This window comes from Manis pentadactyla, chromosome 5 (genome assembly GCF_030020395.1).
Source record: "Manis pentadactyla isolate mManPen7 chromosome 5, mManPen7.hap1, whole genome shotgun sequence".
NCBI classification, from domain to species: Eukaryota; Metazoa; Chordata; class Mammalia; order Pholidota; family Manidae; genus Manis; species Manis pentadactyla.
The window spans coordinates 41,928,720-41,954,324 of NC_080023.1; the positions used below are offsets into that span (position 1 = coordinate 41,928,720).

At 43.8% G+C, this 25,605-nt stretch overlaps 1 protein-coding gene across 2 annotated transcripts in view; it reads right to left on the bottom strand.

Annotated features, from left to right (window-relative positions):
* USP46 (ubiquitin specific peptidase 46) overlaps positions 1-25,024 on the bottom strand; it is a 59,422-nt gene extending 34,398 nt beyond the window's left edge. The window contains exons 1-2 of one of the 2 annotated variants that reach the window (XM_036892506.2): positions 24,843-25,024; positions 1,871-1,951 (exon numbers count right to left, since the gene is read on the bottom strand). In XM_036892506.2, coding sequence (XP_036748401.1) covers positions 1,871-1,951; positions 24,843-24,878 — 117 coding nt within the window. In that variant the 5' untranslated portion in view covers positions 24,879-25,024. Of the gene's footprint in view, positions 1-1,870; positions 1,952-22,303; positions 22,531-24,842 lie in introns of those variants that run through there. The other variant, XM_057502225.1, reaches the window with a different exon arrangement.
* Between the last annotated feature and the right edge of the window lie 581 nt (positions 25,025-25,605).

Genomic DNA, 25,605 nt, shown 5'->3' on the forward strand with positions numbered 1-25,605 from the left:
GTACAGTATCATTCAACAGATTAGAGCCCACACTGAAACATCAGTGACATTCTGTCCATCTCAAGAACCACTGATACTCAGATTATGATTAAGGAGGGAATAAGTTATCCTCTCAGTTTTCAATGGACTGTGAAACCATGCCTGCAAGAGAACACAGCTGAAACTATCCCTTTAGAATTTTTCATACACAGTAAAATGAAAAGGAAAAAAAATCACAAGGTTAATAACACAGATTACAAAATGCTGTGCAGGATTAAAATAGAACACGGACATCTTCTCAAGACTGGTTGCTCTTGGCTTAAGCATCATTTACGCCAAGAGCGAGACAGATGCTCCACCATACTTAACATGGCACTTCTACGTATGCTGAGAGAACATTTCCTATTTCTACATATTTTAATCTACTTTGACACAATTATATAATAGGAGACAAATTTATATTTAAAGAGAAGCTGGAATTTTCACCAATTACCATTCAAAGTGAACATAAATGAAGCTATCAATAGACTTAGATCTCACAATGCTTCCACAAACTAGGTCCTGGCCTTTATTCTTTTTTCTCCATTTGTATTTTCCCTAGCCACGGCAGAACGTCCCACAACTTAAATAACTCTCTTCAAAGAGCCAAACACATGCCTATGCACAATGGCTGAACAAATTATATTAAAATTAGAAGCCAGTATTTCACCAACACAACCTATATTCCAGGACTTTACCCTCCCTTCTTCCATTCTTTTCTCTTTTACTCAGTGTCTCACCTCCACCCAGTCACCCTTTAGTAATGCTTGGCCCTGAACCAGGGGACAAATCCTGGGAAAGAAAAGGAGCTAAAATTTACCGAGTGTCCACAATGTGCCTCAACCTTATGTCAGGATCTTCAACTGACCCTTCACTATAACCAAGAGTAGAAACCATTGTGATGTCCATTTTACAAATGGAAAACTAGAGGCTTAGAGAGGTCAAGTGACTTGCCCAAGATCACACAGCTAATGAACAGCATAGGCAGAATTCAGACTCAGACTGAATTACTTCAAAGTCAGTGTTCTTTCCACTATACCACAGGCAGTATTCACTCACAGAAATCACTTCCAGCTTCCCCAGGGGAAATCACTACCTGTTTCACCTGGACACTGACAGACTATGCTTAGACTACTTGTGCCAGAAAACCAAATGCTTGTGAGTTAACACTTGATGTTGCTTAAAACCTCCACCCCAGAAAGAAAGGATCAGGTAAGGAAGAAAACTCAGGAGTGTAGTGGGTAATACTGTCTCACTACTTAGTCATAATAATCACTTACCAAAGAAGCAGAGCCTGGAAAGTCTGGCCATATACAAGGAAGCCATTGCTAAGCACAGATCAAGTGGGGCCAATTCTGAGATAAACTGGTGCCAGTTCTTCCCCCACACCTGCACCTGCTTTATACCACCATCAGGTTATACCACCAAACAGTTACTAGTGATGAACTGGAAATACTTTTAAAACACTGGTTGTGCTGACACATACTGAACAAAGAATGCCTAAGGAGTTCAACCAGATGGTAAAGGGGAAACATAAAAGCAGATCTGGCTACACAGGCTAATAAAATCACTCTCAAAATTACATATACAAAATAAATCCCTTAAGCACTGGGGGAAAAAAATGACAATGTTACCCAATAATGCAGTAATTAAAAACCCTTTTTTCCAGGACAACACATGCTTTCAAAACTGTACTGAATCTCCTCCCCAACCCCAACATTGCCTATAGTAACTAAGGAGAATCATTATTATTTAAAATCACAATTATTTAAAAATTGGTAGTGATGAAAATGGCCACGAAGTTGCATCAAGTACTCTAAAACATTTGATCAATCCACTTTCAAAGACTTACATTGACCAATCCAAAGTAGTGTTCATTGATTGGGAACTGCTCTGGGCCGATGTCTTTTTCCAGAGCGGAGGCATTGGTGCCCTAGAGGAGAAAAACAACATAAGTTCTGTTGCATGTGAAACAGGCCAGAAAGTCAGATGATACTGAAGAAAGTCCACTGTTGGGACTGGCATCTCTCCTGGTCACCAAGGTGTTTGGTGAGATTCACGCTGAAAGAAAAGGTGTCAGAAGTAAACCAGGAGATGAGTAGACAATGTCAGCCTATTCCTCTCCTCATCCAACTTAATCATCCCCTCAGACCTGTTCTTCTTGGCTCAGTCATCCCTATTAGGAAAGGAGGTGAGAGATAGGCAAATGAGCAAACTGTCACCAAGAACTTCTGAATAAAACATTTTAAGCTCAATCAGCTGCAGCAGCTTTTATAATAGTTGGTGATAAATGGAATCCTACCACCACTTCCGAAGTCCATTTCTTCACTCTGATAAAGATTTATCACACATCCACTGTGTGCCAGGCACTATTCTAGGCACTGACAATAGAACAGGGAATGGAACACACACAGATGCCCACGCTATTGGGGTTCACATTTTAGCAGATGAAGACTGCCTGAAAGAAAAGTACACTGGACAGTACAGTGGAAGGTGTTAAGTGCAGTGAAAAAAAATGAAGCAAGAAATGAGGGTGGGCACTCCAGAGAATAGGGGGTAGAGGAGAAGCATGGAGCACAGAAGAGGAGAGGGTAGCTACCTGCAGCTTAATTAGGGTAGTCAGGGAAAGCCTTAGCTGAGAAAGTGAAAAGTCCAAGGAAGATTGTAAATAATGGAGAAATAAAATACAATTTAAAACCAATTCCCAAATGCACCAATTGGTAAGCTATGTGAACCCAAGTTTAACATTCTAACATGATGACAGGAAGTTACTGGGTACTCCTACTGTGTGCCAGGGCCTGCCCTCTTTATTTTTACAACAACCCTATCAAGTTAAGTACTACTATAATCTTCATTTAACAGACAAGAATTTAAGGTGTAGAATGGCTAAGAATCTGTCCAAGGACCACAGCCAGTAAACTGCAGAGCTAGGACTTCAGCCCAGGAGCCACATTTGGGAGCCCACGAAGGAAAGGCTACGCAGAGCAATTATACTGAACAAAGTCACTCACTGAGTCCTACCAAGAGCCAGTGCCACGGTGATCACCCTTCCTCTCCCCACAGCCTGGATGAATCTGCTGGGATTAGGAAAAATGACCTAACTTCAGACCAACAAGGTAGGAAGTTTAGAGGGTGGGCAGGATCAGGCTCCACATGTCCCCATGGCCCTATTACCATTCTACAGCCTGCTCACCTTCTCAGGGGCCGGCACCGAAGACTCACAGCTCACAGAACCTCAACTTGGGAGACAGGCATTTTAAAAAGAAAAAGACCCTGTTATGTTTTATAAAAAATAATTCTGCTGTGCTACTTATTCTTTAATAATCACATAATTAGCAGCTCCTGTCACAAGAAGAAATGGCGGAAAAAGTGAGCTGAGAAACAGTCAAAATGGTCACCTGTCAACAAGTAAACATTAAATATGCCCCAATTCTAAGCAAATAGAACCACAGCAGAAACGACACACTGCATCCCCTTATAACAATCTCCTTCGCTCCCACTTGTTTTCTTGGTCGGTTATAGTGTCCACCAATCTCAATTCTTTGACCCATCATCTGAGCCACTGAATTCAATGGTCATCTGTGTTTGATAGTTTTGCTCTCTTCCTGTGTGCACAGGGGGGCAGGGGAGTGGGTGGAGGTGGTTTTCTTTGCCTTCAAAATAACGTGACTCCATATACAATAAAGCTAAATTTTAAAAATGATACTTATATTACAACAGGGATTTTACAGTATAGACAAAAATCACTAAAAATTTTCAATAAAGCTACATCTCAATCATAAATCAATGTAAATAATGCATATTAAATAGACCCATAGCCATCTCTGAAGCAACATTAGAATATGGCTTAGAGCCCAGGAGAAATGTCAGATATAAAATTACAGCACGTGGAGACAGAGCTCATTAAACCTTTCTTTATGGGATAGCCATATATTCAGGTTACTCCACGATTATTTCTATTTAGGAATTCCTGGGTTGAATCTGATTTTTTTCTACCTATCTTAATATTTTCCTATCGGAGGAGGAATTGGTACAGATGACTCATACTAAGGACAGTGACCCAGAGGACAGTGTTTAAGAGAAATACCTGTCAAAACATCTGCCCTGCTGAGGCCCATGTCTCCCAAGACTGTACAAACACCCCTCTTTTTCCTTTTTTTGGCTGACCGCCATTCACAGAAGACCCACCTTTACAGCCCATCTCTGGCCATCAAACCAGGTGGTTTTCAATGCCCATGTGTGGGAGCCTTCCCACTCTGCTCTCTCAACACCTGATGTCCTCTTTTCCAGGTGACTCTGAGTTCACTCCACTTCAACCACCACTCCCAAAGACATACCCTAGATCTGGCCACCAACCCAAAAGCCACCAGGGTGGGCTCTGCCCGCTGGCTTCCTGAAGCATGGTGTCCAGCTACCCTCACACCCTGCCGGCCTCGCTCGGTCCTCTCATGTCTCATTCAGCATCGAGTCTGTGGAGCGTGACCTCAGCTGCTCTTACAAGCACCCCTTACCATGTCCTTTGGTCAAACCACCTGGCAAAAAACCAACCCAATAGGAATCAAATTACCCACCTTCTCTGAACATATACCCAGACAGATGTGCAATGCTAGGGTGGAAAAAACTCACATAACCAATCCACCAAATTCAAGTGGCCCTCCCCATGTCCCACATTGCAACATTGTTTCTCTTGTGCACCCGTTCTGGATTATCTTCATGTGTCCAATGTTGTCACAGCATCCTTAAAAATGGAAGCAGGACAAACAGACCAGAGAGATGTAATACGTGAAGGACTCAACTGGCTTTGGCTAATTATGAAGATGAAGGAAGAGGGCCAGGAACCAAGGAACAGGCAGCCGCTAGAGCCCAGCCCTACATGGCCTTCATTCTAGCTCAGGGAGCCAGTTCAGATTTCTGACCTCCAGAACTGTAAGATAATGAACTTGCATTGTTTAAGCCACTAGGTTAACGGTAATTTGTTACAGCAGCAATAGGAAACAAATATGCTTGAAGATTTCCATAATAATCTTTAAAACGTATCTCACCTCCACACCTCTCCTCAAAACAACCCTTTCTGGATTCTACCCCTACTTCATCCCTGATGAGCACCAAAACTCCAGGGGGCACGGTTAGCTGGGGCTGCTACTTGAACCCTACCCCCCTCTCTCCACGCCTCTCTGGGTGAGATCCAGGCAGTAACCACTCACATGGCTTCAATCAGCAGCTACGTGCCAACTGTTTTCAATTCATCTTCATCCCAGAGCTCTCACCTCTGAGCTCATTTAAACTGGATGAACACGGACATTATCCCTTGCTTGTCTCACAGGCCCTCAATCAAACTACCCAAAACTAGAGCCTTCACTTCCCCTTCCCCCCAAATCCAATCTTTTCCTGGTGTTCCCCCACTTAGTATGGTGCTCCCCCACTTAGTATGATGCTACCCATCATCCTTCCACAGTCCATACCCAGCCACCACTGTGTCCTATGGATTCTCCTTCCTTAGAGCTCAGAGACCACTCACTTGTCTCTCATCTCCAGCAACCAGCAAGGCCAGGCCACTAGCATCACTCTTCTGAATGACACCAGCTCCTAAGTGGCCTCTAACAGCCACCTCACCCACGTCTCACCCCACTGTCGACAGGACTGCAAAAGTGTTCTCTTTAAATGCAAATCTGCTTTAAAATCCTCTGGTGACTTCCACTGCTGTTTCCAATGGCATCTCTTGCCACTCACTCCCTTGAACACTCAGCCTATCACAATGGCCTTTGTTCTGTTCCTCAAATACCTCAAGTGCCCTCCCAGCCATCGCCTAAATGCTCTTGCCCTGCTCCTCCACCTGGCTGTACCCCATCATCTTTCTCAAGGAATTCTTCACTGAGCTCCCCTAGATTCAGGGAGCCCCTGTGACAGAAAGAATGAGGATGTCAAAGATGTTCATGGCTGATCCCTGGAACCTGTGACTATGTGACCTTACACAGCAAAAGGGACTTGGCATGATTAATTTAAGGATCAGATGGGGAGACAGATGATCCTGGATTATCCAGGTAGGCCTTGTATCAGAGGGATCCTCACGAGAGGGAGGCAGGAGGGTCAGAGTCACTGAGGACATGTGATGATGAAGACTGGAGAAAGAAGCTAGAAGATACTACACTGCTGGCCTTGAACATGGAAGAAGAGGCCATGAGCCAAAGAAGCAGGTAGCCCCTAGAATTGGAAAAGGCAAGAAACACATTCTTTCCCAGAGGCTCTGGAGGCATGCAGCCCTGCTGACATCTTGACTTTAGGACTTCTGACCTCTGGAGCTCTAAGAGAATAGTTTATGTCATCCTAAGCTATGAAGTTTGCAGTAATTTTTATAGCAGCAATAGGAAACTAACATACACACATACACAAAACCTCTACTCTGCACTCAAGGCATCCTCTGTGGCATCCGTACCCAGCTGCAGGAGCCTGGCAAGCACGGTCTTTGCCTGAGCAGCCATGACCAGCTAAAATTAGAAAAGGAAAATGGATATGGAATTAACCACCAATAGTCAGTGTCTCAGAAGGTCCACACAGCAAGGTTTGTAACAGGAAAACATTAGAAGTAAACGTTAGAATAACTTTAACTGTTTAAATAATTATGGTAATCCACATGATGAAATACAATGTGGCTATTAAAAAAAATTAAGTTGCTCTATGGGTACTGCTATGAAAATTTGTCCAAGATGCAATGATAAGTAAAAGCAAGTCAGAGAGTAATAATGTGCAGGGCAATACTGGGGATGTCACTCATCCCATCAACGGTCCCAGAGTCTAGCTTCATGCCCAGCACTACTTCCACCTGAGGAACACAGGATGAACACAGCAGACTAGACCTACATTTTAATGGAACTTTCTAAAGACTACTTGAGAAATGATTAACACTAGTCACCAGTGTCTGGGAGCTGGGAGACGAGCTGGCCACCAAGGGGCTTTCTGTATGCTCTTCTCAATTGTTTGGAACATCTTACTATAAGCATATATTATTTTTCCCATTTAAAAAATTTAATAAAAAGGTAGTAAACTAATACCTTGCAGACCAGTTATCTAAGGCCCACAGCACACACCTCAGAGCTGTATTTGGCCATTTGTTTTCTCCCCAGCATCAATTTGCCTTTGATTTCTGTCACTATCCGTCTCTTGGCCTCAGTTTCCTGACTGAGAGGAAGGGGTTGCTGATATCCAGCCTGCCTATGGCTCTAGGTAGCAGAGCAAATCAAGCAAAACTATAAGCATTATCAGTAGTATGTAAATCGTAAGGTGCTATGTAAATTACAAACCCGAGAGCATGCGCCTACACTGCTAGCACCCAGCACGGTGGCACAAAAGGCAGACAGGGGCCACTAGAAATAACAGTTAAGTGACCAGACGCTGAGCACAAAACTTACATCTGGTGGTATATCACAGGGTCTGGAAGTATGGAAATACAGAATCCTTATTTCCATCAGTAAGAGAACTGGTAACCTTTGAAAAACAATGCACCATACTTTATTAAAAATAGAATCTGGGCTGGGACAAGTTCCAATGAGAAGACTGTAATGTTAGTTCTTCAAAGCACTTCTGAGAGCAATTCTGTGACTGCCGAGGGGTGCTACAAAACACAAAACAAACAACAACAATGCCTAGGGAGGGATGAATCATAAATGCATACATTAGGTATAGAAAGGCACTTCTTTTTAAAGCAATTTTAAAAGCAATTTATAAGGAAAACATGTTAGAATTTCTTCTTGGGAGGGAAAAGGAGACAGTTCCTTGCTCAGGGGGATGATACAGTGCAATGCAATGGCATTGCAAGGTCTATAAAAGCCAACAAGAACATTGCCACAATATGGGGAATCCTACAAAAACACAGAGACCAGGAAGGATCCCTGGAGGTCAGCCAGACCACTTCACAGATGAAAAAAACCAAACCAAGAGGAGTGAACCTACTTGCCAAAGATCACCCACAGGCAGCCCATTTTCCTGCATCCCAGGATAGGCAGCCTTTTTCAAGTTTGAACAAAGTAGACAACTGACACGAGAAAGGCCAAAATTAACATGTAAGGAGTTCTAAGTACGTAGAGAATAAGTTGTTAATAATTACCAGGAATTAAGATATATAACATGGGAAGTGAATGTTGCTGCTAAGACCATAAGAAATTATAATATTTCAAAAGGCTATTTTACTGAGCAAGTATGTTTTCAAGCACAGAAGTACATAAAGACTAGTTTTCAAAAGGACTCTTATTCCCTGACCAGTGATGATAAAAAGGGCATTCCTAAAGCTTATCGAGAAAGTGAAGCAAAAATAAAATGATGCAGCCCAAGACCTCACAATGAGTCAGGAGCCACCTGCCAGAATTCAGGGATAGTTAAGGAGAAATTATGGCCACTGGTTCCCCTGATGTAATTGGTAATAATAATAATAGATACATAAATAGCACTTACTGTATCCAGTCACTGCTCTAAGGACATGATGTGTATTTTACTCATTTTAATCCTCATAAAAACTTCATGAGGTGGCTCCCATTACTGTCCCCATTTTAAAGATAAAAAACTGAGACACAGAGGGTAAGTAACTTCATCCAGGTTCACACAGCTAAATGTGGAACTGGGCTTGAACTCACACAACCTGGCAACATAGCGTGTGCCTCCAATGACTACCCCCACACTGACTCTTAAGGAGGCAGGGTCTCCTTGGAACCCCAGAATTTCAGCAATGGAAGAATTGAAGGGGCTCATGAAACCCCTGCCACTTAGGCATCCCTTGAAATATTCTAGAATGAGGAACACGCATTTCCTTTTCTGCGAAATCTCCACAGAATACTGAAATCTGTTTAAAGGAAATGTAAGGTTGAGGTATAAAGTCAGAAAAAACTTGAGATGTAGTCAAGAGGAAAATGGATTTTTTTTTTTCAGAATGCTTTCAAGGACTGCAACTCTTTAGCCAGATAGGAAAAGAAAATAATATTAAGTTTTAAAAAGCAGAAAGAGAAAAATAGCATCAAAAAGTAGAAATGAGTTCTAAGAAGTAAACCATTTTACATGTAGTAATGGAATAAGGTACAATCTGACTGCATTAACTTCTAAATTTGGGGGTACTGACAATAATATAACAAAAGCAATAGAACAGAGAAAGAACCTACCAGAAGGATGCAGAACAAAATGTGTTAATACATTAATGTCGCCCATATCCCAGTGTTGAGATTATGATAGGGGGAAGAATTGGCATGAATTATGTATCAGTGGGAAATTACTGGGTTTTTATTTATTCAAAGAAAGCTGCAAAATATCTTCATACCTTTAAAAGACAGAAGTGCAGATTGCAATTCTGAGCCTCCTGGCTAAGAACTAGTGTGGCCAGTTCTACAGCCCCTCAGAGCTGTCCCCCTTTTCCCACTCACCTCCTCTTGCTACCTCCCCCTCAACATTTGGCTTCACTGTCACTTATTCAAAGTAACCTTCCCTAACCCTTTCCTTTCACAGAATCCTGTATATAACTTCATAGAGCCCATCACAATTTGTAATAATATACTTCTCTGTGATTAACAGCTGTTTTCCACAAGTTGGCAAATAACTGTCCCTGAACCAAATCTGGCCCAACAACTGTTTCTGTAAATAAAGTTTTATTGGAACACAGCCATGATCATTCATTTACTTACTGAAGCTACTTTCACCAGACAAATAGCAGAGTTGAGAAGCTGCAACAGAGACATTATGGCCCACAAAGCCTAAAATGTTTACTACCTAACCCTTCACCAAAAAGCCTGCCAACCCCAACAAGAGCCTATAACTTCTATGAAGACAGAGGTTACATCTGATTAGTTTGCCAGGACCAAGCAAAGTATCTGATATATAAAAAGCACGTAATAATTTGCTGATTGAATAAACTTTAGAAACAGGAGATGGGTAATTATTATGTGTGAACTGTTCAGAGAGTTTCACATCTATACATTCATTTAATCTTGTCCATTAGCCCAAAGCAGATTACACTTATTGTCCCCATTCTAGTCATGAAGAAACAGAGGGAACCTGTCCAAGCTCACTCAGTCTACAAAGGCAGAGCTAGGATCAAACCTAGGCCACTAGGTTCCAGAGTCTGACTGTTGACCACTAGTCAGGGGAGCCAATCTTTTTATTTGTATTTTTATTAATTCCTTAACTACAGATGCAGGAGTAAGCAGAGAGCCAGAACTGTTTCTGAGCATGGCCTCTTTGGCTGTGGGCTGCCACACGTCACCCAACCACGAGGTGTGTAATTCCACAGAGTGGCTGTGGATGCCATTCAACAGCAGACAGGACACCCAGTCCCACAGAGCAGCACTGAGCAACACTCTCCTCCAGATAAATCACTAACGGGGACTCACTATCCCCACTTCATAGGTGAGGGAAACAAGGTTAATGGAGGTTAAGTAACTTGCCAAGGTCAAGGGTTAATATAAAGCACAGATCACTTATGAACCCACAATCTAAATACCATTACACTACAACCCCAACTTGTGGCTCAATGGGAGGTGGCATGCTCAACTACCTCCCATTCCTAGCAGCTTTCACAGGGAGCCAGTCATCCACCAGCAGGTAGTTAAAGAGAACTTTCCTTCTGTACCATGATAGTATGTCATGTCCATGACTTGTATGATAGTGGGTAGGGAGAAATAACTGAAAAACACACCAACATGATTTCATTGAATGATCCTAACACAGAAGCAAACACACCTGCTAGTGAAGAAAGATGACCAGGGATAGATATATGATGACCCAGGATACAAAAGGATCCCAAGTCATCACAGGAAAGGACATTAAAGAGCAGCAAGAGACTCTGGCTTGTAAAGCAACTCTCCACATAGCTAGAGACAGCAGAACAAAGTTCTTAAGCAAAGATAAAATTACAACTCAAAAGCAGGACAAAGAATACTGGGCCTGTGTCCTCTAGCTGGAGGCTGAGGAGGAGGAAGTACTCACCCAGTTACTGACTTCAGTGAGCTAGCGGAAGAACCTCATTCCCAATCCAATGCTCTGCAGAGCAAAAAAGATGCCTCCTTGACCATGAGGTCTCTTGAGCTCCTACTTTGCCCAGAGTTATCCTTCCCATCACTTCCGAGAAAGAAGCCTGGCTGGCATGGGACTTGGCAAAGCCCCAGGTCACAGAGGCCAACTCTGCAAGTTTAACTAATTGAGTGATTTTGAAAATTCTCCACCTAATCCCCTCTAGTTCAAGCTCAAGGTCTTCTTCAGTGAAAAACCAGGACCCCAGGTTCCCCACCTAAGAGCATGCAAGGACTAAAGGAGCTACGGTGCCTGAATGTGTTTGCGTGGCGGCCGTGCCTTTGGGAACCAAGCCTTTCCGGACCAGTATTGCACCATCAGAGATATTTTACTCTAATGTAATAAAAGCATCCTATAATATACTGATTGTGAAATATACAATTCTGTGCTCCCTTCTCTCATCCCCAGCCAGTGGGCAATGGGAGAAAAAGGATGAGCAAGGAGTTATTTACAGCAATGTCACTCAAGGGCTAACACTGCCATGAGCTAAGTTCTGAAACAGAAAACATGTATAATGAATGGACAGAGTAATTTTGTAACTGTCAAGTTTAGCAGTAAAAAATAGGGGTTTGTTCTTATGTATGTTTGGGGATTTTACTCCATTTTGCTAATAACTATTTTTATTGTATTTCACAAAAAAAAAATCAGTCTGTGACAGATTGAAATAAGTAGAAACCTGGTCCTTCCCTACAGACTTTGAAAATAACTGCCAACAACAGAACAGTTAAATGAAATTGAGTTTGTTTTCTTAAACGTGTGACTAGCTGCTCAAGTTCGCTCCTAATAAGAGAAATGCAAACTAAAAACATACTAAGACAACATTTTTTCCCCTGACTGGCAAAGATCAAAAAAGGTTTCAGAGAGCACACTGCTCTGGCAAGGCTGCAGGTAACAAGAGTTGCACAAATTGCTGGTAGAGGGCAATGTGGCAAAATCTATCAAACCTATTTCTAAGGAGTCGGCCTACAACTATACTCTCACATATGCAAAATGATGTGTGGACAAAGCGGTTTCCCGTAGCCTTGTCTGTAAAAACCAAAGATTAGAAAATTACCTTCATGACCATCAATGGGGGCCCAGTTAAGTGAATTCAATACATTCAAGCAACTGAATGCTCTGTGGCCATAAACAACGAATGAGGATGCTCCTCACATTCTGGCACAGACCCACCTTCAAGATACAAAGGGCAAAGGGTACACCAGGACAGGTCAGTGTGTAAGTGCTGTGTTTTTAAAAACTAGGAGAGAAACATAAACATACTTGTATATACATATAAGATTCCTCTGAACAGAAGCAAAAGAAACTGCAAATATTGACCAATGCTGAAGAGAAGAATCAGATAGATGGTGGGTATGTTTTCAATATGTTTCCTTTTGTACAATTTGGAATTTCTACCATGTGAAATATTACCTTTCCAAAAACCTTACAGAAAATTTTTTTTTAGAGACAGAAACCAAGCTTAACTACTTCATGTATTTCCCAGTTAGGAACACCTGTGCACACCATTAACACAAAGGTATGTTATATGCTTAGGAGATATGAAAAATCTTTTACTACCTGATGTGCCCTCATCAGGAAAAGGAACAACACTGAATCCTGACTGATGATTGCAAAAGCTTTGCCACATACCATCGGTGCTGCATCTTCCAAAGACATTTCAATCGGAAATCACTGCTTCTTCCCCTTCTGTCCGCTCTGCGGGCTTCCCCTCCTGGCCTCCTATCTGATTGGAAACCACAGCCCCAGGGCAATGTGCTCGCTCCTCTCCTCCCAGCGCTCCCCAGCAGGAATGGTTCCTGCCCCGGGAGGCCTAAGTCACCTGCCTGATGTCAGGAAAGGTACAAAGCAGCAGGGTCAGTACCGGAACCCAGGGCCCTGGATCCCTAACTCAGGGCTCTTCCCACTACATCCTCTGCACTCCTTTGCTAGTGGGAAAGAGGGGCACTAGAAGAAAACAGTAATAATACCATGGCACTGGGCTAAGAACTGGACATAAATAATTCCATTTCAGCCCTGCAACACCCCAGGGAGCGATGCTCTTTCACCCACACGTTACAGATGAGAAGCAGTCTCTGTGAGAGTAAACAATGGCAACTCCCACACCCCACCAGCAGCGCGTGGCCACTCCAGCCGGACCTCATCCACATGCTATCCTGCCTCCCCAGGAAGTTCACCAACCCATCATAACCTGCAAACCAGTTTAACAGTGCTCCTCCAATAGCCAGGTATTTGAACACCATGAAGAACCTCTTATCTGAGCCAGTGTCTCCCAAACTATGTATGCACCATGAATCCTGGAGGGAGGTGATATAATCTCAAATGGCACATGCATGAACATTTGTAACTAAGGCAATTATGTGTTTTTAAATTGGTATATAATTGACATACAGCACTATATTAGTTTCAGGTGTACAACATAATCATTTGATATTTTTATCTACAGCAATTATGTTTTTTACATGTATTAAAAAGCATATAACTAGCTCATCAAACCCATTACTTCACTATGTCTTAGCACAGAATGAGGCCAAATTAAAAGGAGCTGAACAGACTTAAGGAAAACTACTAACAAGCTCAGGCAGGTTCAGAGACATAGTGAAAACCATGAATGACAGCAAACTGGTGTTTGAGAATCACTGGTCTAAGGAACTGGCCCCAGTCCATGGTTTTTCTCTAGAGGAAGAGAAACTTGGGAATAACAGGTACTCCGCACAGCCATACACACCAGTTCTGAATGGCACTTTGTTTTCATTTTATTTTTATTTCCCCTCCTCTCTCCACACCTTTCTCAGAAGGATGTGGCAGTTACCAAAGAACCCAGAAACCTTCCATTTGAATGGCAGTGCCCTGTGGTGGCTTAACCTTGGGTTAATCACAGGTCTACCTGCCATGGATAGATCCAATTACACCTATAGTAGATCAATTAATACTGAACAGCTATTTTGAGCCTCTCTGTCTTGCCAGTGGGTTTCAGCCCCAGGCAAGTTCATTATGGATTCAATGTGACCAAAGAAATGACAGTAGAACATTCTTGGCGTGAAAGGGTTATACCCAACTTTATTCCCACGGTGGCAGGTCAATCACTAGAATCCCATCCACACAGAGTGAGTCTGCATGCGGCAAGAGGGTCTCTGCCTCTGGGGCTCTCCATCCCAGCAGCTGTCTCAGTCTCTGTCCTCAGTGCTGCTGCCATTACTCCAGTATCATCTCTACTCTCCCACTCCCCTGCAGCCATGCCACAGTGTCGCCCAGAGCACTGGGAGGAGCTCTTTATATAGAGTCAATAACAACATATTGCCCACACGTGTGTAGTGAGCTAGCCAACCAGGACCAGGTGAGAATCCTGGCCACAGGAACCATCACTTTATCCACACACCCCTCTCACTTTGGGGGTAAGTCAGAGAGTGTCCCCACTCCCCTGGAGAGCCTCCCTACCATCCTGTCACCTGCTACAGTATACAGCTGATGGGATGAGAGCTGTGGGCCTCTCTCTAGCCTGCTCCTCCCCATCCCACAGCAACGGTGGGAAGGGAACCCCACCTCCCCAGCACCTGTAGTCAGAAGCACACCACAGGGTGAATTTGCCTCTGCTCTTGCCCAACCTCCCTGCCAGCTTGCCCTCCTCCCAAATTGTTCTCTAAATGTAGGTGGCAGGTCAAAATGAGAGCAGAATCCCACTAGGTCCTGCAATGCCCACAGCTTTGAGCAAACTGAAGGAAAATATTCATTTACTAAAAGAGTAAGAATAATATGAGAAGTAATAAGCATGAGGGCCCCACAGCTCACAAAACGCTTCCATGGGCAGGACCTCCTTTGATTCTCCCAAAAAAGCTGAGGAAGGTACTTCTGCCTTTTTGTGCTGTAAAGATATGAGGAAACAGGTTTTGAGGTCTACCAAGCAGGCTTCCAAACCCCAAATGCCTCTGCTCTAGAGCTACATGAAAGAAGGAAATTGTTTTCTTTTTTTCCCTCAGGTCTTGCTGTTCTGTGTATGTCCCCAAACCAGGGGAATAGGTCTCACCAGAGAGTTTGACAGAAATGCAAAATCTTGGCCCCACTCCAGACCTACTGAATCAGAAACTGCATTTTAAGATGGACAAATACAACGTGTGGAGCACTGCTTTACTGTAACACAATTCTTCCATTCTACCAAGCTACATCTCTTCATTCATTTATCCAGTAAGTATTTATTGAGCACTTACTACATATGTGCCAGGCACTGTGCTGAATGCTAGGAAATCAACGGTGAATAAGATGAACATAGTACCTGGTCCCGTGGGGTTGCTAGTCCAACACAGAGGTTTCTCAGCCTTGGATGTTCATTAGAACCAGTTGGGGCCCACCCCAGACCTCCCTACACCCTTGTATGATCAATAATTCTGAGACTGGGGCCATAGAAACTGTGTATCAAAAAAGCTCCAATTCATGCAACCACTTTGGGGAAGAATTAGACAATACCCAGCAAAGCTGCACACAGGCATATCCTACGAGCAGCACTTCCACTTCCTGGACTGTATCCTAGAGAAACAAGGCACACGTGCAAAGACAGGAAAGGGGACGTTTGCTGCAGCACTGTTTCCAGAGAGAATATGCTGGAAACTACCCAACTGCCCCTAAAGAAGGGAACAGATATGTAAACCATGGTTAAGTCAAAGAACAGTATTATTTCTTTCTGATTACAATGGACACGTAAGATTTATATTTTGTCAACATATCAAATATAATTGGTTCAGGGAAACAAGACAGTTGCGAAAGGCTAAATATTTTTACACATGCACACAAATGTTGGTACACTGCTTATGGATTCATAAATATGAAGTAAAAGTATAAAGACATGCAAGGTAAATATACCAACTTCAGGAAAATGGTTAGTTCTGGGAGGGAAGAGGAAAAGGATCTAAAGAAAAGATCTTAACCAAATATAACTACATTTTAGTATCTGTTAACTCTGAAGGACAGGTATTTGAGTTTATGACAGATATTAAATTATATTCTTTTTACCATACTTTCTTGGGTGTTAATGTTTTGTGATCTAATTTTTTTTAAATTTATTTTAAAAGCTTCACAGGTGATATGATATATAGGCAGAGTTGGGTATCTCTGTTCTAGAAGCACAAAGTAATAAAAATCTGGCTATTTAATATCAAGAAATACATCTATAGAATGGCAATGATCTATAGCTCTTGGAGTTAAATTACTACCTTAATAATTTTACATAGATTTAATAAAACTTTCACATGGCCTAGTTTCTATAAGTTTTTTTTTTTTAGGAGGTCAAGGTTACTACCCAAGGAGAGCAATTTCTGGGAATGTGATCCTCAGCTCACCTGCAACAGAATGGGGAGGAAGCAGGAAAGAGGGAACACTTCTTTAAAATGCAGATTCCAGGGCCCCACCTTCAGCCTACTTAATCAAAACCTCTGGAGGTAGAACCCCAGTCTGAGTTTTCAATAAGAGAATGCACATGTGGGCACAATTCTTCAGTCCTCTGAAGAACCATGAAAATGTAACATACTTTCAAAGGTACTGTTAGCCATATTTTTAAAACCATGCTTGTCTGTGTTCCATAAGATGACAATCATCAGAATCATACTCTGACATTAAAATAAAGTGGAGGGAATGCTTTCTACACCTTTGAGATAGTAATGCTGTAAGCACATTCAAGCAGATCCTAACAAAAACTGGTTTCCTGCACAGTGAATCTAACTGAAAGACAAGGAGATTTATTTTAGGAAGAAGAACATAATCTCACATTGCCTTTCTAAAAGAACTTCACAAAGCAACTGGGTAAACAGGAAAATTCCACAAGTCCAGCCTTGCTGTTGTTCACCAGAAGTTCACATGACTTTCACCAAAGCCAATTTCGATCAAACAAAACAGGAACGATGTGACTTGCACTGAGAAGCCTGGCAAGCACAGTAACATATCCTGAATTTCTCCTCAACACTCAAGGTATCTCCTTGAGTCTAGTCTATAATCTTTTAGCTACAAGTTTTCACTACCTTGCTATCATCTCCTCAACCTGCGTCTTCCATTTCATCCTACCTTTCTTGACTTTTTCTTTGGTCTCCCTGATTTTCCCCTTCAGCATTCCTTTCACTATTTTCAGACAAAACCAACACTCTGTCTAATCCTGACTTTCAAGCCCTGGAAAAATGCCCTGGAGCACCTAGATTAACAACAAACCAGCAAACAATAAACACATGAAAAGACAGAGTAAACAGAAAAGTGCAAATTGTAAGCCACGAAGATACCATTTCATACACCCATCACACTGACAAAACATCAAGTTTAACAATATTGGGTGTCTGCAAGCACATGGAGCAACTGAACTCCCAAATGCTGTTTTTTGGAATGCAAATTGGCACAACTGCTCTGGAGACCAATCTGGCATTATATTAAAGATGCCCTTTTCCTTTGACCAGCAGTTTCCCTTCTAGGTATGTACTACAGAGAAACTTTAAACACATGCACAGGAAGACAAGGTCACAACTGTCATGGCACACATAAAAAACTATAAACCCAAGTGCTCATCAACAATAAATAAATATATGGCAGCATATTCATGATGGAATATAATGCAGCAGCTAAAGTAACCTGGAATTACATGTATTTTAATGGATAAATCTCAAAATCGTAATTTAAACAAAAACAAACAGACACAGACTTGCCTAGTACTACAGAGCATGTTTAAAACATGAGGAAACAATACTATATCTGGCTTATGAATACATGCATATTTAGTAAAAGTATAAAAACACCTAATAAATACCAAATTCACAACAGTGGTCACTGTCAGGAAGGAGGGGTAATGAGATGAGCAAGGGTTTGGTTGTGTGTGTAGTATTTTATTTCTTCACTGGGTAGTGGATGTGAGCAAACGGGTGTGCACTCTATTATTCTCTAATGTTTCTGTATGCCTGAAATTTCTCGGCACCTAGAAAAAGAGTCCCAGTGGATCTGAGCCCCTTTAAAGCATGTGACAGTTCTGAAAGTGCAACAGAACTTGATGGGCAGGAGAAAGCTGGACCTACAAGGGGAAACTCTGGGAACCACCACGGTTTCTCACAAACACACATACACATACTTAAAACTATCCATGGCAAATCATCATTCTCAAAATGACCGCAAAATTCCATGTAAAGGATTCGTGACGTCCCCAAAATTCTAAACAACAATCCCAGGACAGAAACCTTCCCAAATGACTTTAATGCTGGAGTTGGTTGTGATACAGGCTTTATTTGTTCCAAGAATGTTTTTGCAGGCTCATTTTTGGGTGGACTCCCCTCTCCAAAGAAGAGCAAGGCTTTTCAAATCCTTAACCTAGCATTTGGTTTCACCACAACTGAAGGTTTATTATAAGAAGTTGCTTTAAAATATTCAGGGCAGGCTGTTGCAGTTGTAGCTGCATTCATCCCACCGGTTCCTGGACTTGCCATTGGAATGAAGAAGGAGATATCTAAGCTGGCCTGCGCATACAGTAAAACAACAAATTTGACTGGATCTATACTGTCGGAACTCAACCAAGAATTAGGAGAAGTGCAAGTTGCAGCGCTCCAAAATCTTGCGACTACAGACTATCTACTGTTAAAGAACGTATGGGACGTGAACAGTTCCCGGGAATGTGTTGTTTTAATTTGTCTGATTTTTCTCAAACTATTCAAATTCAGTTAGACAATATCCATCATATCATTGATAAGTTTTCACAAATGCCTAGGGTGCCTAATTGGTTTTCTTGGTTTCACTGGAGATGGCTGGTAATTGTAGGTCTGCTTTGGTTATGTAGCTGTATTCCTATTATGTTAATGTATGTGTGCAATTTAATTAGTAGTTTAAAACCTATACATACTTATGTTACTCTACAAGAAGATATGTCAAAGAAATAATCAATCTTCCCATATTTTCTTCCGTCTGCTACTTCTATAGCTTTTCTTCTTCCTTCCTAATTACAACCCTTTAGTAGAATTTGTGCCTCATATCGAAAATTACCAAGTATCATAATTCTTCCAAGTGGTAAAGATACCTCAAGACAAATGCTGGGCATAGAAGCCACAGGGCATAAATATGCAAAGAAGTAAAAAGCTAACCTTTTCAAACAATATTGCTTCTCTCTCACTTACCAACTTTACATTTCCCTGTATGGCCCCGGAAGATGACTGGTTAGCCAGAGACGGGTAAGATTCCTCAAGGGACGAACAACCTAAGACAGGCACAGTCGCAGGGGGGCCATCAGGTGAGAAATTGGGGATCAACAGAGGTGAGGCTCACCCCCCGTTTTGAGAGAAATCTTTGGCATCCGTGGATGTTTTGTTGCCCTTGTCTAGCTTGGATTAATACTTAGTCTAGAGGCACACATCTGATCATCTACATTTGCCCTCTTACAGCATTAAACTATGTTTTCTACCTTTATCTTGCATCTACCTACCACTTCAGCATTTTATTAAAAATAATAATAATAATAATAATAATAAGGAAGAAATGTGGGATTCACATATAAATCAAGTATAAAAATCAAATGAATAATCATATTTGACCTGATTGTTTATAGTTCATGATGCGTGATCAAAACCGAAAGTTTCTGTGATGACTGCCCTTGCACTGTTCACCATGTAAGAACTTATTCACTATGTAAGAACTTGTTCACCAGGTAAGAACTTGTTTGTTATGCTTTAGAAGATTGGAGACTGTTGAGAATTAGGCTTGGGGTTGATTAATGATTGTGCATTGAGTCCCCTATACAGAATTTTATTGTTGTTAACAACCATCTGATCAATAAATATGAGAGATGCCCTCTCAAAAAAAAAAAAAAAAAATTCAGGCCAGAGGAGTCAATTAGACTAACATCCTTCCCAGCATCTCCTGTCCGTTTGCTTTGGGCTCACTTCATGGGAAGGCTAGAGTTAAAACTGCCAGATAGATTTCTGATGATACCGCAGAATTGAACATCATCGTAAAACCTCAAGTCATCCAACTAACTAGACAGACCAGGCCGAGGGAAAAACGACATGTGAGCCAGAGAAATTTCTCTTAATTGCTAAGAGCATCAAAATTGAAAATGACTTTCAATTATAACCCAATACACCAAAATTCCATATTAGTAAAAAATAAATAGCTTTTGTTCTATGGGTGAACTGGAACACAAAGTTGATACCCAAAAAATCACATTACAATCTTTAATTCTAACTAAATGTTGGCATTAGACTTTGTTTTCCCTCAGAATTCCAAGAAAAAAAAAAAAGAGAGTCTGTAAACCTAATCGTCAGGTCTGGACCCGAAACAAATACATTCTAGAGAGAGATGCCAGAACAGAATTTTTCTTTAAACATTAACCCACCCTACCCTGACTGTAATTTCTAAAATCTGACAACTTACACATTACTTTAACCGCTCCTGGCTGGTACATTAAACATAGTCTGATTATCTTTGATAATGGGTAGCATAAGTAACAGTAACAGAAGAAGAGGCAAGTTATCTCTTCTTTCAAAATTATGAGCTTTACATGTTTTTTTTAATAACTAAAAAAAAATTTCCAACTATTCCCAAAATATTTACCTCGGATAAGTAATTGACTTACCAAGATAAAATGATTTTTAAAAATCCTCTAGCTTTGTTTCAGATTTTTACTAATTTTACTTTCGTTCATACCAAGGTGACTTCATGTGTTTCAAAGAATCCAAATATGGCACTCACTATGGTATCACTAATACCCTGGGGTTGCTCAATGGATGCTAAAATACTAATATCTGCTAAATCCAATGTAAAGGACTGTGACAGCACAGTTTGAAATAAGGTAGTTAAGTTCTCTAATGGTTGTTAACCAATGAAAGAAGGCAGATTTTTATAAAGACTCAAAGACTACTTAGGACCTATTGTCAACCCCCCACAATAATATGAGTTTTATAAGTTGAGAAAAACTAAGGTCCAAGAAATAAAACAATGTGTCCAAAGGCACCATTAGACTCATGCTTAACTGGAGAGACACTCATTGGTACAGATTCAAATTCTGAGTTATACTGACTATACTCATGTCCTCACATAAAACATAAAATAGTCTAACTCTGGAAAAACTCTAAATTACATTAAAGAAACATCCTGCTGTGTTCTTTCCACTGTATTGCTTCTGAGATTGGTTCAGTCTTTATCTGTGCAGATATCACACAGTATTAATTTCATCTTTACCCACGTTATGCCCACAAGGCAAGGAACTGCTGAGCTCCTTGGGGATAGGAACTCACCTCATTCAGTTTTTAAGCACCTGCATATACAGTATGTTCCAACACTAACACAGCAAATCCTCAACAAATGGCCATTTATGGGGACAAAAATGTAATCTATGTGACACTTGGCATGTCCTCTATGGTACACCTCACAGCACTATTAGCAAAATGAAATTAAGAGTAGATGATTCAGACCAATTTGCACTGGTACAAGTCACATTTCTAGGAGGTATATTTGGTTTCTCTTAAGAAAACGTCTCCTCTTTTAAAAATTTATCCAACTCTTCAAACAGAAAACTTAACACACAAAAAAAACCTTTCCCTTTGTAGAACCATAAAAATACATAGGAAGTTAAATTCACTGGCCTGGACAAAACTCAGAGAATTATCAACAAGGGACATTTCCTCATGCTTGAGAGCAGCTAGTGAATTTTAAGAATTGCAACACACCAGCCAAACAAGCTTTACTATCTCTGAACCAGACATGCTGTGTGGCTGAGCTGACAGGCCAAAAGCAAGTTGATCAAGAATCACCATGGCAGAAGTTCACATGGAAGTAAAATTAAAACAAATGAAAATTAGCACTAAACTTCCAGTTTTTCCAAAAAAAAAAAAAAAGACTGCAGTGGGGAAAGGGACAAGTGGAGGAATGTGACTATTTTCCAGGACCTCTGTATCTAAAACTTGCACAAGTGTTGAGGGAAAGAGGAAGTTTATTTCTTAAGTCCACACGAGAGAGATGCTATAAATTTCGTTTCTACTTTGCTGGGTACTTTGTCTGGGGAGGAAACACACCCACTTTTCAATGCTAGGTGTTGGCTGTTCAAGTCTTACCTAGAAGGATGACATCTTTTAGCACCCTTTCTGGAAACACACATCAGCCTGTTCAAAATCTGCCAAAAAAATGCAATCGTCACTTGTTCTTACTAGCTACTCAAACCTGCTGGGGCCTAATGAAGTTAGGAGTGGGAAGGATCAGTAACAGCCCCAGAGAGAAGATAAACAGAGACTCATAGAAGACCTACCTGGAAACAATTCATCATCAGGTGAAGAATCTAGAGAGAAGTACAGTGAGAATTTACAGATGGCCAGGTGAAAAGACAGCCGTCTCCTTACCACCAAGCTGTCCTGTGTGAGAAGTGAGGAGTGAGACAGGGCAGGACAGGGGTGACCTGAGCAGCCTTTTATAAGGGGCGGGGTTAAGGATTTCCCTCAGCCTTTGTATACTGTCATTCGACTTGGTTTGCTTGAATGAACATGTGAGTTGTTTATATTGCTGGTTGCTTCCACTAGGTCCAATAAGCCATCATTTCATCGTTTAAACAATTGGAAGGTGACATAATAATAAGAAAGATAATGTTAATACCAGCTAATGTTCACTGAGTGCTTGCTATATACTAGGCCCTAAACCCCAGTAGCTCATTTAATAATAGTCCTCTGAGGTAGGAACCATCACCACCCCTTTTACAGATGAAGAAACAACTTGTTTGAGGACAAAAACCCAGTATACGTTAAAATCAAGACAGGACTTGGAGCTCAAACTCTTCATCACTCGTTCAAGACATGGTGCCCGAATAGGAACATAAAACTCCCTACTGGGGAATCACTGTTTCCTCACTTCACCTGGCTGGCAGCCGAACTTTGGTAGCTTTTCAGGGACTCCACATGAGATGTCAGTCTCCAGACACAGAACTGGCCCACTCCTCTCAGGCCTCCCTGTAAGCTTGCCTCCCTCGCTGTGTCTTTCTGGAAACGGTTGTCACATTCTTCCCCAGGTGTGCCAAGAAGCCCCAGCTGCACTGGGGGGTAGGGGTGAGGGGGGGTATAAAAAGCTGGAGGCTGGCTTCCTCTGGGGATATGTTAGCTCTCAAGTTTCCAGGCTGTTTCAATACAAAGAGGTGTCACCACACACAAGCAGGACATGCGCACCACCAAGGGCTGGGACCACGCCTCACTGCCCTGCAAGCCTGAGGCTACCCCAGCCAGCAGGAAAGAAAAGTATGAGGGTTTGTCTGGTTTCACCATTCCCCTCAGGGGCTGGGCTCAGCAGACAGAACCCAGGAGAAAGGCATCACCTTTTCACTGCACCAAGCAGCATTAATGCCACTCCAGGAGCAGAAGACCTGTCTCTGGGTGGAGAAGGGAGGAAAAGAGAGGAAGTGGAAACGCTCCAGGAGCCACCCACCACATCTAACTGGTCCGGCACCAACACCTCGGTAGCTACCACTCCGGGAAGCCTCCGCATTTGCTCCGCTGACCATGGCAGCTGCAGCGTCCAAAGGTGCTGCAAACCAAAGCCAACACCAGTGGATCTGGATGCCACCCGAGCTCACACACGGCTCCTTAATGCTCCTTTGCCATGTGTTAATCTTGCAACAGAATGTGCGATAGAAGATCTTAAAAAACTGTGCGGCTTTTTAAGGGCAGCCAGATCACCTTACCCCAAGGCTTCTCCATCAAGGCTCCTCAGACTCCCTTTAGAGGCCGTATTATTAGCTTCGAGGGCAGTCGCCCCCCAAATTGGTATTCAAAGAGCACACGGTCCAGCTGGGGAGAGGGGAGAGCTGATGGGGGGGAGGGGAGAGCTGATGGGGGGCAGGGAGCTTCACTGTGTGGGCTGTGGTGGGGGCTGGGAGGCGGCGAGGGGATCGGACCCTGGAGAGCAGAGACAGGGCGCACACTCACCCTGCACAAGGAGGGCAATGCCTTACCAGGCTGGGCTTCCCAAGGCTCTGACAAGTGGGGGTGCCAGCAGGGTGCACTCTGGGGACCTAGACACCACGCCCTGGACCCAGACCCCTCTGAGTCCAGTGATGTCCCCCTGCTGTGTCCACGCCCACCAGCCTCCGCTGGGTCTCCGGCGGCTCAGGCGGGATAACCCTGGAGCCCTCCTCCACGCGCACGTACGGCCCCACCCTTAGGGCCTCCAAATGTAACTGCCGTTTAACCTGTCACTCTTTCACGGATGGGGAAACTGAGGTATCCAAGCCACATAACCGTGCTTTCCCAAACCAGTTATAAGTTCACTTCTCTAACCACAATTTTGCACTTTTTTACAGCTTTGCTACCTTTCAAATTTTTCCAGATACACTGCCTTTGCAAAGTGAATTTTAAATAGTGTTTAAGGAGCGAACTCAAAATGGGATGTCGGTGGCCAGGGCGTCCGGCAGGGCTTTCCCTACAGCAAGGGCAGGAGGGGGTGCACGCGTCCGCAGCTGTCCCCCAGCCCGATCCCCCAGGACGTCCAGGTTCGGCCGGCCTCCCTCCCTCCGCCCCAGAGAATCCACCGCAGCTCGAGGGCGGAGGCACCGCGGCGCGGCCCGGGAACCCGCGGGCGGGCTCCCCTGTCCCGGGGCCGAGGGGGCGGAGGACTCGGGCGCCTCCCCCGGCGTCCAGGGGCTGCGGCCGCCAGCCCGGCGGGCCGGGAAGTTCGGGCGGCCCTGCGCGGCCCCCTCGCCCCCAGCCCCACCCCGCCGCCCGGCGTTTGCGCCTCCGGTTTCCCTTTCTTTGCCTTGCCGCGCTTCGTGCGCGACCCCCGAGGCGGCGGCGGCGGCGGCCACTCACCATATTACAGATGGAGGCGATGTTTCGGACAGTCATTAGTCTAAAGGTTGCAGCGATCCCGCACCGCCATCTTTATAAGGTGAACACAGGACTGCCCATGGTGGAGCGCTTGCGGGGACGCCGGGCGGCGGCGGCGGGCGACGGGCCCGGCTCTCAGTTCGGCTGGGAGAGGGAGGCCGGGAGGGAGGCGGGGGACGGGGGCGGGGGCGGGGCGGGGGCGGGAGGCGGCGCGGAGGGCGGGGAGCGGCGGAGCGGGGGCGCCTGGGCCGCGGCCGGCTGCGCGCGGAGGAGGGGCGGCCGAGCGCCCGCGTGTAGCCCGCGCGCCGCGCCCCGGGTGTTCCTGCCGCTCGCGGGCCTCGAGCCCCCGCCCCGGCCGCCTGCCCGCGCCCCCGGCTGGCCTCTTTCTCATTCCGGCTTCACTATCTTTGGGCTGGAACGCGGGGCCAGGCCCTCGCCCGCTCGGCTGCCGCAGCCGCACCGCGCGGGTCCCCCGGGCAGACCCCGACGCGGCTGCGGCCTCCTGGGCCCTCCTCTCGGCCCAAGGCGCCACGGGGGAGCAGGACTGCGCTGCGCGGCGCGCGCCGGCTGGCGGCAGGGCGAGAAGACCCGGGCCGGAGAGGCGGGCGGCCCGGTCCAGGGCACCAACGCCGGAGAGGGCCAGCCGGGACCCAGGGGCGATTTCCGTCTTCACCTTTTTTTTCTCTTCCTGGCCCCCGTCCCCGAACAGCCCGGGTTTTTCATTTCTGGCGAGTGTAGAAGGCAA